Consider the following 16,601-nt stretch of genomic DNA (forward strand, 5'->3'; position numbering starts at 1 on the left):
TTTTATCAAGTACATTCTATTTTAAAACATCAGTTAAATTAATCAATAATGTAATGCATTTTATCAAAACTTATTTATTTATTTAAAATGTCATATATCTGTAATATTAAGCAGGTTGAATTATTTTTGAATAATGTCACGAATATGATCTGCTTAAATAAGCATAAAGACATGGAATACTTTATCAAAATCAACTCAGCTCAGCCATGTGTTTGTCACTTGAAGGTTTATTTAAGAACATCATCTTCTACTGACTGTTCTTCACTGCACATCCAACATTAACTGAACAATGTGTACAAACAAACAACCCAATTTAATTTTCGTGCAAAGCACCTGCTGGTAATTCATTTCCATTCATTTACCCTATGTGAGAATGTGTTGCGAGCAGGAGTCTCTTAGGCCTGTTGTCCGTCTGTCTTCTCTTCAGTTTGAGCGTTTTTATCGACAGAAATCTCTTCTGGACAAAGTTCCTTGGTGGGATCCATTATCGAGGGTTCAGACATCTTCAGACACTCTGTCTGGGCCTTGAACTCCTCCAAGTCCTTCTGCTCCACATCCCTCTTTCTGCTGAACAGGTAAAAACGAACAGGTTTCTTTGACTGGTCGTCGAACCGCATCACTGCACAGTCTTGACAAGACGTTTGGAGGACAGTCACAGTGACGTTGAACTGCTCAAAGGTGAAGCCGCTGCCTTGGAGTGTGATGTTGGACTTCATATATTGACAGCTGTCACCAAAACTGAAGATGCGCGTGAAGGAAACTTTGGAAGCGTCACTGTGATTGGCAAAGGTAATGATGGCACTGTCTCTGCTCTTGAATTTTTCCAGATGTGCTGGATCGCTCACGCTGCCTGCTATCAAAACCCATCTGCCCTCTAAATGGGGAAGATCCACTTGATCCGAAGGCCGGAGCAAGTTTTTACAGTCCAGAGGAGCTGAATGGCTCACAGACATCCAGCAGAGGAGAGCGATGGCATACACAGCAAACATGTCTGTGAATTCTGAAAAATGCTATTGTACCGTCTGCAGATAGTGTTCAGATGTTTATATAAACTCTGTCACTATGTAGTATCAGGCTGCAAATGAGGCTTCTAAAGCCACTTGGCTGATTTTATAGTTGTTTTAAAAAGCTCAGGTTTCATAATGCTTTGAGGAGCAGAGTCCCCTTTTCTGCCTGTTTATTTAGTGATTGTGTAATAAATGTGTGTTTTAAGGACTCACACTGTTTAATATTAACTATGGATACTGCTCTTTTACTGTACACTGTGGTATTATTGGTTCATTTTTAGGTACAGTGTTAAACAAATGTAATGCTTCAGGATTAAAATTTAAAACAGACCATAACCTACATTCTGCTGACTGATTTGCACACAATTCTATTTGTGCTCAGTGTTCTCATCAATTTCTTGTGGTATTTTAGGTAATATGTATTATGAAACCCTTCAAACTGGAGAAATACAAAAAAGGACGTCTTGATAAAGTCTGTTTATATACTCAAAGCATGTACGGTGATGAGTTTACAACAACCAGTAGCTCAAAGTAATGGAGCTAATAAAGACAAAAAATGTCAATGCAAAAAAAATTTTAAAAATGATGGCTTCTAACCTACATTCTGTGAACACTTAAACTTATAATATTTATCTTTATACTCTTCATGGCAAATTTCCTTATTCTCATTGAAGTCCACATTTGTTTTAATTAAACTGAACTCTCAGGAAAATGTCTGTGGGCACAAAAGACCAAAGCACATTTCACACAACTGCCAACACAAAGCTGAGCAAAGAAGGCTCTATAAACATGTACTCGGCAAGCTATACGTATCTCTGAACCAGATGAAAATCTATTAATGAGGCCATGTAGTCATAGGCTTTTTGCAGTTTATCACTGGCTAAATTAAAGGCTATTTTGAATTTCTTTATCAAATGAGAATAATGAAGTTCAGACGGGAATGAAAGGTGTGGCTAAATGAAGACTGTGTATGGAAGGTGCATAATTGTGCTATATATCCTCCCTTTTTGCCTGATAGTTGTATAAGTCACTCAAGCTGAACTCACTAAATGCTAATACTCAAGTCATGTATGTTACAAAGCTCCAACAACCTTATTTTCAAATGTTAAATCTTCCATAACCAACAGTACCGTCTTGACACACACACACACACACACACACACACACGTTTTGTATGTACATTACACCTATGTTTCCAAATAATGCTGTTAGTTTTCTGATTATATGCCTTTTCAGAAACCTTCAGCTTCATGATTCTGAAAAGAGGCTAACAGAGTGCAGAGTCCACTTTTCCACTCATGGCTTGTGTGATAATGAAATGATGAATGATTTGAGTGCTGTGACTTTTGATCGTGTAAACAGAAGGCTTACTTGCTGTCTCTGGCTCTCTTTTACCTGAGACAAAGGGCTCTTTGTGGACTTTCTCTCTTTTCTATATAGTCGTGCAAGGTGAAGTTTACTGGTTGGGTGTGGGGTTACTTATGAGCCCCCTGTCTTTTCTCTGGAGAGTATCTGTTGCCTCACGTAATAAACTGTAGTTCAAAGCTTTCAGTCTCTTTAGAGTCTCAGGGTATGGTTCTGGAGAGGGCACAGCTTGAGGACTCAACAGTTCTGCTGGGGGAATATTTAAGCATACCTAGTAGCAGAACAGCTGAGTTCTTGCGTCAAATGGCTGTATGTCTTGGTCACTCTGGAAAAGAATAGAGCTGTGACCTGATCACCAGCTGGTGATTGGTAATGATTTAGATCACTGTCTGACCTATAGAGAGGAGCAAGTCAGGGGCTGAGGTGCAGCTTATAGGGGGGGCTCCAAGCCAAACAGGTTGGGAACCACTGGCCTAATTGACCGTCTGGGCAAGGCCAAGTGACTCACTACCATTGATCTGTGTAAAGGATATTGACAGGTCCCTTTGGTGCAATCATGTCGTGAGTTGAGAGCTTTCAGAACCCCCTGGGGAGTGTAGAAGTTCACAGTTATGCCGTTTGGGTTGCCTGCTACTTTCCAGAGGCTTGTGGACAAAGTCTCGGGAGGTCTATCAGATTTTGCCGTAACCTATTTTGATGACATTCTTTTACATCAACACTTGTGATGAACACCTGAAACACCTTAAAGTGGTCTTTGAGTGTCTCCATTTTGCAGGGGTCACTGTCAGTGCTGCCAAGTGTACCTTTGCCAAGACTGAGACAGAATATCTTGGTTATGTCATTAGAAGAGGGATCATCAGGTCATAGATTCAAAAAGTGCAGACCATTCAGTCCTATCTACTTCCAAGAACAAGGACACAGCCCAAGTCCTTAGTTGGTATTACAGGTTGGTATCATAAATTTATACTTAACTACTCTGCCAGAGCTGCTGTACTTACCGACATGACCAGTCCCAAAAGGCCCAGTCACCAGTGTTGGACCGAACAGACAGAAAGAGCCTTTAAGGACATTCAACAAGCACTGAGCAGGGTTCCTGTGTTGTACTGACTTGACTTCCAACAACCACTTGTCCTGCAAATGGATGCCTCAGACTGTGGGCTGGGGGTTGTTCTCCTACAAGGTCAGGAGGATGATTGTCATCCTGGGGCTTTTGTGAGTATGAAGTTCTACCTGAGGGAAGTGTGTTATTCAACAGTTGAGTTCCTTGCAATCAAATTAGCTTTGGACTCTCTTAAGTACTACCTCTTGGGGAGAGAATTTACCTTAGAGGTGGACCATAGGGCATTTTAAGTGGTTTGGGAGAATGACAGTCACCAACAGCAGAATAACTCATTGGTAGCTAGCTATGCAACCGTACAGGTTTGAGGTGCATCATATCCCTGGGAAACAGAACACCACAGCTGACTACCTGTCACGCTGTCCCAGTGAGGCACCAAAGGTGAGGGGGTGTGTGACGGACTCATCAACATTTGGCATCATACCGCCCTCATAGCTCAACTGGTTGAGCAGGCGACCCCCAAACAGGGGCTATAGTCCCCGACACAGCAGCCATGGGTTCGAGTCTGACCCACAGCCATTTGCTACATGTCCTTCCCCCACTCTTCTCTCCACGCTTCCTATCTTTCTCTCCACTGTCTACTACAATAAAGGCTAAAAAGCCCCAAATAATGTCTTTCAAAAAATGGTATCATGAAGTGTTACTTACATTTAGTGATCATAAGTTTATCAAACTGGTTTGAATTGTTAATACGTTGCACCTTTCTCTATGTTGCTCCACCAGCTGCTGATTCTGGCAAAAGAGAGAGGCAGATTTATGCTGGCAGACAGGAAGTGAAGGGCGCCAACCCCCAGTGTTGGGAAGGGGAGTCCTGAATTGCAGAGGCTTCAAGAAAAGCGGCATGCGTACATTTGTGTGAGTTTTGGGATAGTATTGGTATTTAGTATTTATAGGTGCTATGTCTTTAGGTGGCAGTATTTTCGGGTTTTTATGGTATGGAAATAGGTCCTTCTCCTTTTTGTGTGTCTGTAGGCTAGCCTATGTGTATATATACATTGGGTCTTTTGTGCCATTGAGGAGATCAGGTTTTGTTCAATTCAGACTTCTGTAGCTATATTGTTTTGTTGATCTCAGTTTATTTAATGGGCCCAGAGTTAGCATTTCGGTTGATCGTTTTTCTTTTCTTATGTATTTTAATCTTTTGCAACCCTGTTTTTTCTATTGACTGTTTCATTTGGCTAGATTTTTATTTGCCTAGAAATTTCCTGTCATTTATCTGCTATTTTCTTTAAAATTAATTTATAGACATATAGTAATAAAAGTAACCCAGAATCTCTTTTTCTTTTTCCAGTAGTAAAATCTCAACTAATCATTTAGTGTGTCCTGGAATGAAAAACAGACTTAAAAAATGCAGATAAATTCTTCAAAATGTGCATTAGATCTAAACAAAGGTGGAAAAATAATGGATCAAAAACATCAATTATCCAAAGTGATTTTCTATCAGCGCTGGGAAATGTCACAAAAATAACTATAAATTTGAGCTGTCAATTATACTGTCCTGCTCTGCTCACACGGTACATACAACAACTTGATATGTAATGATACTTTGTTTTTTTTTTTTTCAAAAATCCAGTCAGTCAATTTGATAGCAAGATTGAAGCACTTTGGTCACCCTTTGGGCTTTTGTAAAGGGCTATACAAATAAACTTTGATTGCTGGATTGATTGAAGATTAAAATTTAAAACAGACAGTAACTAAGACTTTCCAGGTGAAGTCGAGATGTGGAAAGCGTCTGGTCACAGGATGGTACATCTGCTTTTTGCAAACTGCAATGTTTCTGCTTCTGTTTCAATTAATTCTAAAGTGGAGTAGATGCTTTATTTCCAAGCTGTTCATAACGTCAGGCTAAATGGAACTGCGGCAGTCGCATTCTGTGCAGATTTGGAGAATGTGGTGCCCTTAAATTTACACAGGCTACATTAGTTCCTATATGCTAAGTGCTAAAATTCAAAGACATAAACTTGAAAGAGTTTTTAATGTGTGTTGTTGCAAAATCAAGCTTTAAATGCAACTTCTATCAAAATTTGGTAATTTCACACTGTAATACCAACACGACACCTATAAAATCAATGTTGTATGAAATCCAAGTTCAAATAGACACATGGATGTTAAGTTCTGTATTCTGAGTTGTTTTTGTTTCTCTAACGAAAGATATTTCAACACTATTGTTTTGTGTTACTCAAATGAAAATGGGCCGTTGGTGGAGAAGCGAACAGCAGAAGTGTCTCTTTGTCTTAATCGCTCTATAAATGGGAGGTAGCTCAGACTGCCTGCAACCAAAACCCATTTACCCTCCACATGATGGAGATCAGGTTGATTCAAAGGTCGGACCAAGTCATCGCAGGCCAGAGGAGCTGAATGGCTCACAGACACCAAGCAGAGGAGAAAAACGGCACACACAGCTAACATGACTCTGTGTGTTGAAATCATATTGCTGGCAGGCAGTTGCTGAAATGATTGTATCAGGTCTCAGTTACACTGGGGTACCTGACTAATAAGCTTGGTTTTCTGGTTATATAGTTGCTTTAAAAAACATGTAGTTTGGCAATATTAAAAATATCAGAGAGCAGAGTCTCTTTTCCGTCTATTCTGTGATTATGAAATAAAGGAATATTTTGAGTGCAGTGACTTTTCATTGTTTAAACTGGACTTCTACCAGCTGCTCCTCAGTTACCTGTGGCAAAGGGTAGGTACACTGTGTTTGTCCAGTGCAGTTCACTCATTAATCATTAATGTATTTTAAGAAAACAAGTGCAAGCAAGTACAGTCTGTAAATGAAGAATTGCACATACTTGTTTGCACATATTTTAAGTTAGTTTAGTGAGACAGATAAAGCTGAAAATTATGAACTAATCAAAACTGGTTGTGTATATAGTTTCTATAAAACAGCATTTCCTCTTGTACTGCTAACACTGAACTTTTAACACTGAATTGTGGTCAATTTAAACATTTTTAAAAAGACTTTATTGAAAAAGACTATTTCACATCAAAGTAAAACATACCTACAAAGTAATGGCAATTACTTATAAACATAAAATGTAAAATGAGCGATTACGTAGGTGTTCATCTTCTTCAAGTCAGTATTTAGTAGGTGCACCTTTGGTTAGAATTCCAGCAATGAGCCTGTGTGGATGGGTCTATATCAGCCATGCACATCTGGACACTGGACACAATTTTATCTCTTTTTTTTTGCACAACTGCTCAAGCTCTGTCAGGTTGTAGGGATCATAAGTGAAATGTGCTTTTCAAGTCCAGGAATAAATTCTCAGTTGGATTGAGGTCTGGGCTCTGATGTGGCCACTCAGAAGACTGACCTTGCTGTCCTTCAACCATTTCTGTATGGCTTTGGCTGTATGCTTCAGGTCATTGTCTTGCTGTAAAACAGATCTTCTCCCGTGTTGCAATGCTCATGCAGACAGCATCAAGTTGTCCTCCAGGGTATTCCTAAAATTTTCTGCTTTTATTTGACCCTTGACCTATCAAAAGCCTTCTAGGGCCTGCTGTTGCGAAGCATGCCCACATTATGATGCTGCCACCACCATGCTTCACAGTGGGCATGCTGTGCTTGTGATAATGTGCAGTGTTTGGTATCTGCCAAACGTAGCCTCGACTCAGTTTTGTTCTCATTAGAACCTTCTTCCAGTTAACCTCCAAGTCTCCCACATGCCCTCTGGTGAACTCCAGTTGATATTTAATATGAGCTTTTTTCAGCATTGACCTTTTCTTTGCCACTCTCCCATAAAGCTTTGACTGATGAAGAACAGGCAATAGTTGTTGTACGCAGTCTCTCCCATCCCAGCTGCTGCAGCTTGTAAATGTCACTGTTAGGAGTCATAGGTGTCTTGGTGGCCTCTTTTACTAGTCTCTTTCTTGCATCACTCAGTTTTTGAGGACGGCCTGCTCAAGGCAAATTGAAGCATGTGCCACATTTCTTCTATCTCTTAATGATGCATTTAAGTATACTTCAAGAATCATTCTGTGACATTTTCTTGTATCCAGCCCCTTACTTATGCTTTTCAGAAACCTTTGGAGCAGTTTGGAGTGTTTGTTTGTCTTCATGCTGTGTGACTGGACCCTCCAGAAAGAGGTTTCTTTATACTAAAATCATTTGAGACACATTCACTGCACTCAGATGATCTCCTTTTCACTAATTTTGTTACTTTAAGCACCAGTTGGTTGTGCCTGTGTTGAATTTGGTGAGTCATTTTCCAGGGGGTGAATCATTTATTATTCACTCACTTACTTTACATTTTGTTTTAATTAATTGACATTACTTCGACATGAAAGCATTTTCTTTTTTTGTTTGTTTGTTTGATTGTAAGTTCTTGCCAAAAAAAAAGCTAAATTGTATTAACCATGATGTCAATGTTGAAAACAATAAAAAGGAAAAATTTTCGAGGGGTGAATATTTTTTAAAGGCACAGAGTCCGGCACTTAATGTCAGACAAAATATCCCACGTAATCTGCCAATGTAGATACCTGCACATGTGCAATACTCTAAGCTTGCAGATCCTAAAGTTAATGTGGCATCTTGGCAGCACAAGACCAAAAAGAACATGCCCTCACACGTAACTTACAAAAACAATCTTTGGTCAGTTGACCCCTAAGTGCTTACAACCCGCTTTTAACACGATCAGATCAAGTTGTCATGGCGACTGCACCCTGCTGAACTGCTTGGGCCTCTACTTTGCCTCTCCTTCCTACACCAGAAGGCACCAAACTCTTTTCAAACAGGTTTTCAGTTTTCTATTCCGTTTTTTCTGTCCTGTAAATTTTCTCAATAAAGGATGCAATCTTTGCAGCACTATCCCTTTGGGTCACTCACTTACGTATAGTACAGCATGAATAAGCTCAGTTCCTAACATTATGCATCAGATGGCACTCAAAAGTAGCACAGTATCTTGGAATGAGCTGAAAAATAAACTCTCTTCAGAAAGTTGCATCTTAAAAACAAATTTATTTGTAGTTACAGAATAATTAAAAAGATCCGAATTACAAGTGTAATGGTTTGCAATACATGAACTTTCATTCTGGACTATGTCTGCTCAGTAACATACAGAGAAAAACAATTAAACAGTCTTTGTGTGTTTTGATGGCTATGCCTTCAACACAATAAGGTGTTTCACTGTCTTTTAATCGTTCTGTCCCTCTGGATTCTCTTCAGGTTGAGCAGTGGCCTCAGTGGGACAGAGCTCCTTTGTAGGATCCATCACAATAGGTGGAGGCATGTTCAGACACTCCACCTGAGCAGTGAACTCCTCTACCTCCTTCGGCTCCAGCTGTCTCCTCTTGCTGAGAAAGTAGACGTCCACTGACTTATAATTGTGGGTCTCCAGGTCCAAAGTCATCACCAGGCAGTCTGAGCAGGACGTATTTAAGAGGGTTCCAGTAAAGTTAAAGTTTCCCTCCCTCAGCGTCAATAGGTTCCCTCCTTGGAAGTTGTGGCTCCGATACTGGCACGTGTCATCAACACGACTAGCTTGAATGTATGTGGAGTTCTGGATATCCACAGTTACACTGTCTGTTCTGTTGAAATGTTGCGCAGAGTCAGAATTTTTCAGACTGCCTGCAATCACAGCCCATTTTCCCATCAAATGCTGAAGATCAAGCTGATCCAAAGGCTTCACCAACTGTTCACAGACCAGAGGAGCTGAATGGCCCACTGACATCAAACAGAGAAGGGTGACAAATACAGCAAACATGTCTCTGTATGTCTGTTGTTTTGTTATTGGGATATTAATTTCAGTTGCACTGTGGCGTCTCACTGAAAATGTGTCTGGTACAGAGGCTTTCCTTTTTTATAGTCTTTTTTTGTTTTTGTTTTTTTAACAAACCACTGTTTTGCAATATTGAAAATTCCAGGTAAGATACCCATGTGGAAATGAAGATTACATATTTACACTGGATGTTTACTGGCCTTGTGGTAATGTGTGTTCACGATTAGTCACATATTATGTTTCTACTGGAACATAAAATGCTATATTTAAAGAATAAATTATCTATGGCTACTAACTGGAAACACTGCTATTTCAGTTTGGTGTGATGAATACATGTTTCAGTTAGAGACGGACTTAAAATAGTTGTAAGCTCTCTCGTACATTAAGCACTGACCTTGGTTTGCTTTATTATGTAAATGATTCAAACCTGTCATAATATATTTTCAAAGTGACAAAGCTTAAGTTTCCTTAACCTTTCACTGATGAAAATATATAAAGCTTCTTGCATTTACACCTTTGCAAACTGGGCTGTTGTGGTGCAAAGTCACAGCAGCACACAGTTAATGACACATACTCCAATACCCAGCAGGTAACTTTCTGCCAGAGAGGGTAAATGAAGCTTAAATGACAGAGATCTATCTTCAACTCACCTGAGAATAAAGCAATGTATTTTTTTTCTCTGCTGGAGTTGCAAATAAGCTTTCCTATGGCCAAACAAGCCAAAACAGATTGCAAACTGAACGACGTCACACAGGTGACATAGTTTGGATCCACAGACTGTGAAGTTAAAAGACACATTAGCAAAAAATCTGAGGATCCTTCAAGAGCCTCATTAGAACTGGATTTCTTTTTTGACAGATATTGATTTCAGGGAGTAAAGAAAATGATATTGATATATCAGCAATTTTTTTTTAAATATATAAACGTACACTACCAGTCGTAAGTTTGGACACATTTCATTTAACGCTTTTTATTTATTTGTATTATTTTCGGCATTGTAAATTAATACTGTAGATGAACACTTTTTGTTTACAACATAATTCCCTATGTATTCTTTTATAGTTTTGCTGTCTTCAGTATTAATCTACAATGTATAAAATAATTAAATAAAAACTGAATGAGAAGGTGTGTCCAAACTTTTGACTAGTGTATATATAGAACTACAATGAAATAGGAAAATGATGAGGACATTTTTCTTAACTTTCAGTACTGTATTTCACAGACTAGTTACTGTGAAGACACTGGTTGACTCTGCACCAGTCTGCTCAGCTGTTAACTCTGTTGCATGCGCTGCAAGCAGTGCTGAGTATTGCAAATAAAATCAATCAGATTTGCTTTGCTAAGGCAATCTTTTCTGCATTAGATTGTGTAAATAAGAAAAAAAATGTCTTTATACAATCTGGGAACTGTCAGTCAGGCTCAAGATCTGTGTCATGGGTCATCTGTGTGTGGGGGAAACTGGGGACATGTATGTGCATTTAAAAGCCAGAGAAACAAGCATTTTCCATTATTTGTGACCTTTACGACAAATAAACTTATTGTAGACACAGCACAGTGAATTAGAATAGCAACAGTATGCTGACTTTCTTATTCCTGGAGCAGGTTGACTGCTCTCCACCTTGTGTCTAGCTTAAATACAAGGTCCTCATGCAACATTTCTTTCACAGTTAGCCATGGAACTTACAAGAACGGACCCAGCAGGGATCTCAGGCAACTTTGTCAGGCTCCTCAAACTTGCAAAAGTGGAGGATCTTTAAGACATTTTGCAGGAAGCACCAGGTACAGGCTCTTGTGTGCTCTCTAAACCACCCCGTCTGTAAAATGTTATCACAGGTCGATGTTAGCTCCCTTCTTAGGTTCCTTTGCTTCAAAGTTTAAAGCTGCGTGCTCTAATATTGACGTAATTATAGAAATACTTCACTTTTTAACACAGCTTGTTCTAATCAGTGTGTGGATGAGGCAGAATATTTTACAGGAATAGCAAAAATATATCGCCATCTAAATGAAATGATAATACTTGAATGATTTTCAGTTTTTTGGAGCACTGGTGGTGGGATAATATTGTTCTCTAAACCTTAGCTTAAATTGTCTGACAACAATAAAGCTCTGTCAGCTAGTGGTGCTTCCTAAAGAGTGAGCATATATGAAGAAATACATAACTGGACAGAAATCATGAAGACCTATGAGTGCACTTATTTTCCGGTATATAGTTGCTTATGTGGGTTCGGTACACATATGTTTCATATTATAGTAAGAAATGAGAACAGACATTTGCTCTGTTTCCACTGGAATAAAAAAAATCTCGTGAAACAAAAAGCTAAACACTATTTAGTTTGCATTAAGCAATGCTGTGGTTTTGGGACAAGTCCAGTGTTTGAGGACCAGAAATGCTGGATAAACACCATGTGTGCATAGTAATGTCAGTTTAATCATTACACCGTTCACCAATCATTTCAAAACTCAAAAATAACACATGCTTTCTGTATACAGTATATACATCCATATACAGAGCTATGTCAGTAGCTCTGGTTCCTCTCTTCTAAAGCACGTGGTAAAAATACAAAATTCAGGTACTTTAAAATAATTTCTCTTAAAATTGACAACAGCCCACAAAGTATTCAATGGTGCACACTGTTTATAAATTAGGCCATTTCATTGCATAGTTTATTTATTCTCCTAACCTGTACTATAGAGTAAATAAAAATCTTCTCGCCCTGTACTTTACTCAGATTCACAAATCAATCTAACAAAAGTCCAAAATCAATAAAATAATTCAGTTATAAAGTTGATAAATTAGTCTAATATGCTCCCCAGACCTCTCCAGGTCTTTGCGCTTTTCCAGTTACATGTCATGTTTAGATTTTGATAGTTTTCAGAATTACACATGTAGATACAACAAATTAAAATATAAACAAGTCTGCTTTTCGCTTAACTGCATCTAAAATGTGAGTTTTATGTCATATAGCTGGCTCATCTGCTAACCAAGAAAAGCATATCAAACTCAAAGAGTGTAAAAAAAAAAACCAAACAAACAAAAAAAAACACCTCAGGTTTTGGTCCATGTTATGTGAGGGGAATTTAAAAGCAAAGTCACAGGCGGTGAGCTTAAGACACTCGAAAACTACAGTCCATGAGACCTCTCTCTTCATGTCGGACAGAGCTTGCTTCCTGTTGCAGTATCAAAGCTCGAGACCGAGGATGAGGAAATTTCGAGATGAATACAAGGAATGTTGGCAGAGGTTAGTGGAGGAAAGGGAAACAGCTTGTGAAAATACTGATTCAAAAATGGATGGACGCATAAAACAAAGTGACGGCGGGACAGCAGAGACACGGACTGAAGAGGCTGAGAGGAGATGAATGTACAGAGAGGGCATTTACATGACAGAGCAGCACTGGCAGCTTTTGTGTTTGGGTGCCTCAGTCTCCTCTCTCTGGCTGCCTCTGCTTGGGTTCTGTGTCTCTGTGCTGGCTGGGCTGTTAGCTCCTGCTGGCTCTGCCTTGTTGTTGGGGGCTTTGACATTCAACAGAAGGGGTTCCTGCTCCCCAGGCCCTGCATCTGTCCTTTGGTTCTCCTGAGGATCTGCCAAGGGAATCTCCTGGAACTGGCCAAGCGGACAGGCAGGTTCGTGGGCTTTTAAAGCCGCCTCAGCCTCCTCTGGTGCTGCTGAAGCTTCGCCCTCAGCCTCTAGCTCAGGACTGACAGTGGAGGGTTGAGCTTCAGAATAGACAGGCACAGGAGCCACCGTAGTGCCCTCTAGAGCATTGGCAGGGGACTGCACGTCCACAGAGACTGGATGTTCCAATTCTTTGGCAAGGCCTTCAGCTTTTGTCTCTTCAGCTCCATTTTCTGTTGTCTTTATACTACCCTCCATGTCTCCATCTCCGGTTGCTGGTTGTGTCCCTATAGTGAGTTCAGTTGCCTCACTCTTCACTGATTCTGAGAAAGTTTCTGGAGCTGTTGCTGTTCCTACCTCCTCCACAGGCTCCCATTCATCTTCACCTGCTTCTGGATTTGTCAGAGGGGTGTTAAATTCCTGCTGATGTTCTTGGCATGTAAGCTCCTCCGGTACATCATCCCCTTCATCTGTGATGATCACACATTCTGCTCTCATCACCAAAGTCCCTTCTTCCTCCTCCTCAACGCTGACATTTGGAAGCTGGCCAGTCTCTGCCTCTGAAGCACCCAATGTAGCCTCAGTGTCTTCAGTTGGTCCATTTGTGGTTGACTGATTATTCTGTTCTGAAGCGCTGTGGTCAGCACCGGCTTCCACACCATTGGTCAGGATGACTGTGGTTTTATCTAGTACTGGACTTTGGTTTACCTTCACTTCATCCTCAGTTGTTTCTGAACAAAATAGCACAAATATTACTGTCAATAGAAGCGTTATATTGCATTCGTTTGAAAAGTTAGTGCTATTCATTCATTAAAATTAAGTGTATTTGCAATGAATATTCCACAAAGTGATGAACACTGATGATTCCCTTTTAGTGTGGTTGGTGTAGATGCAGCGTTATTTGATTACAATTAGAGGTTGTTTTGCCACAAATACGTCAGTGCTCAGTACAATCAATTTGTGTATTGTACTGCTGTTAAAATGTTCTGCCATCTATAAATCTTAATGCACTACATGGACGACTCACTCACCTCTGCTCTGTTAGAAAATGCAGAAGCTAATAAAGGATTATACAGTTTTAGCAACAGGCAGCACATTGTAGACTAATGAATAAAAACATCTATTTGTCAAACAGCAAAATTTAACTACCATTTTCAGTGGATATTTGCTGTGCCATTAAGTGGAGAAACAAGCTTCAGACAAACACAAAAAAGAATCAGTGGCTGATTAAACAGTTACATGCACAGAAAGAACGTGAACAGCAGTTAAACTACAACTTGCTTTAGATGCAAGTTTGGATTTTGCCATCTGAACAATAAAGTTATAGACTCTAGATGATTTAAATACAAATAGATGGGCTAGCTTCATTTTAAGAATTCTTTTGTCTTCAACAGCTTGAGTAGCATCCCAGCTGACATGTCCATGAACCTGCTGCCCTCTAAAACTGCAAGTTATGCACTTCAGTGCTCATTAGCATACATTTAAATTCAAACCCTTATTCAACATGAGTGAATATTCATCACAGCATGTATGAACTTTTTGTGAAGTACAGGTGTGGCTGTGCTGTTCCCTCTTTTATAATGCTAATTTCTTAAGTTCAGTATATACAGTGCATGTAGGCTTCTGTAGGGGATGTGATGGTCTTTCAGGGGTTGACATGAAATGATGATTAGACAAGAAGTTCCAAGAGGAAAAATGGTGAGGGTATACAATATGTTCAGGCTCAAGATGCTGATATGAGCACCCGAACATAATGTGGTGCGATACGTTTAGGATATTGTGGAGCATATCAGGGTTTTGTAAAATATTTCAGTGTTACACCCACCTGATCTTGCCTTGTTTTCTCCATTCTGCACAACATCTTTCATCATTTCTGAGGACAAAATAATTTGTGATTAATGACCGTACTGTTATACGAAGGAATTGTGAATTGCGACTCAATAAAGTGCTGATTAATCATAGAATGACATACAAGGGCAACATTAGAATACTGCAAAAGATGGTAGATAGTATCCATTTTCCATTTTACTGCATGCAAACTAAGAAAAATGGAAAGAATTTCAAGCATTTAACAAATAAAATCTCATCAATATGTACTGCTGTAATTAAGTAAGAGCAACATCAGAAGCTCAGCTGTTGACTAACAGGTGGTGGCAGCCAGGAAGTGTGTCTGCACGTGTTAGGAGGAATTGGACAGAATGTCATGTGAGTGTTGAAAGATGTAGGCAGATGGATGACAGCAACGCTACACTTTGCACTCTGCTACATATTCGAGATGTTAGAGCTTGCTAAACACCCTGAAAATGCTCAAGGTAACTATTCTACAGTGCAAAGATTTAATCAATGTATCACTCTCTAAAAGGCTAAAAAGCTAATGAAATGTAACTTTCTAAAATGTCCACTGTAATTTTTACATTTCTTTGTACCAAAATGTTCATCTGATCCCACTTACCTGCTGCAGCATCTGCCTGTTCTACAGCCTCCTGCTGGGTAAAAGGGACAGGGAAGAAATTAAATTTACTGTGCCTCAAACAGTCAAACTGTTTGTGATGTGCTGCCTGAACCTCCAGTGTATTTTGAAAGGCAAATCAACACAAGAGACAACAAATGAAATGCAAATACCGGAACATCACACAAGCTTTGAGGAAACAGACACAATCCAGAGTAAATTCTAAGAAATATATTTCCTTGTGTTGTCTAAAATTGTCAAAATGTCTCTCCTACAAAGCTCAGACAAATGGAGACTAAACTGATCTGTCCATTGTCTGACTATCTGATGGGTGACGTTCATTAAAAAGCGACCAACCTTCATAGGTGGTCACAAGGGGGAGTGAGCAAGCCGAAAAGTGCCACTTAAAGGGTAACTTTAAAAAGTACTAAAAGGCAATTTTTTTTTGTCATAAAAAAATTATTTTTATGCAGTAAAAATAACGTACTACACAATCCTTGGTCCAACAATAACATGATGTTTCTTAACTGGCATCTGCTTTAGTCAACTGGGAAAATAACTTCTAAAACTGGCTTCTACTGCGCATTGGTTGCTGCATTGAAGTGGCACTTTGGTGTGGGAATATTTTTCTGTCAGTATCTTACTGTTAGGTGGGCGAATGCAACAAAGATATCGGAGTTTTATTTTTCAATTCAAGCATATGTAACATTTTGTTACACAAACTGATGAACTTCTGTAACATGTAGTCTCGCTTCACTGGGTTTATTTCTGTCGCAAAGCGGCCACATTTACTGCCAGATTCATCCCACTTGCAGTTAAATTCAGTTAATATGCTTTATGAATATTAGGTTAACAATATTGCCCTAGTAACACGGATGGTGTAAACACATTTAAAAAAGAAAGAAAATGAAGTGAGAAATGTTGCTTTCCTAATTGCTTTCTTTCATTGATTCAATTAAATCTAGTTATATTTACATAGTGCAAATTCACAACATATGTCGTCTCATAGCACTTCACATAGTAGGGTGAAGACCTTATGATGAAAAGCTGTCTTTGTCTTCCCTATGAGCAAGCAGTCGACGACGGTGGGAAGGAACCAAACACCCCTCCCCCAGGCTTGAGTGGTCACCCCTGAAAGACCTTTCCCAATTTACGCAGCCAATGTAAAGCTATAGCTTCTAGCAACTACACTTAACACACAACGGATGTGGGTTCAGATGTTTTCAGTCACAGTAATCTGATTAGTTCAATGCTGACTTGACACTCCTGGACAGGGTGACTGTTGGTTTTTATTGAGATAATTATTTGGTATTTGTTGCATGAGTGATTAAA

General features: G+C 39.4%; 1 protein-coding gene across 3 annotated transcripts in view; it reads right to left on the reverse strand.

Moving 5' to 3' along the window:
• Positions 1-207: 207 nt before the first annotated feature.
• The window catches only part of palm3 (paralemmin 3), a 44,879-nt gene continuing 28,485 nt past the window's right edge, over positions 208-16,601 (reverse strand). For 2 of the 3 annotated variants that reach the window (XM_055009526.1, XM_023278477.3), the window contains exons 6-8: positions 15,273-15,306; positions 14,646-14,693; positions 208-13,551 (exon numbers count right to left, since the gene is read on the reverse strand). In XM_055009526.1, coding sequence (XP_054865501.1) covers positions 12,581-13,551; positions 14,646-14,693; positions 15,273-15,306 — 1,053 coding nt within the window. In that variant the 3' untranslated portion in view covers positions 208-12,580. The remainder of the gene's footprint in view (positions 13,552-14,645; positions 14,694-15,272; positions 15,307-16,601) is intronic. The other variant, XM_023278478.3, reaches the window with a different exon arrangement.

The sequence above is a fragment of the Amphiprion ocellaris genome, chromosome 4 (assembly GCF_022539595.1).
Source record: "Amphiprion ocellaris isolate individual 3 ecotype Okinawa chromosome 4, ASM2253959v1, whole genome shotgun sequence".
Taxonomy (NCBI): Eukaryota; Metazoa; Chordata; class Actinopteri; family Pomacentridae; genus Amphiprion; species Amphiprion ocellaris.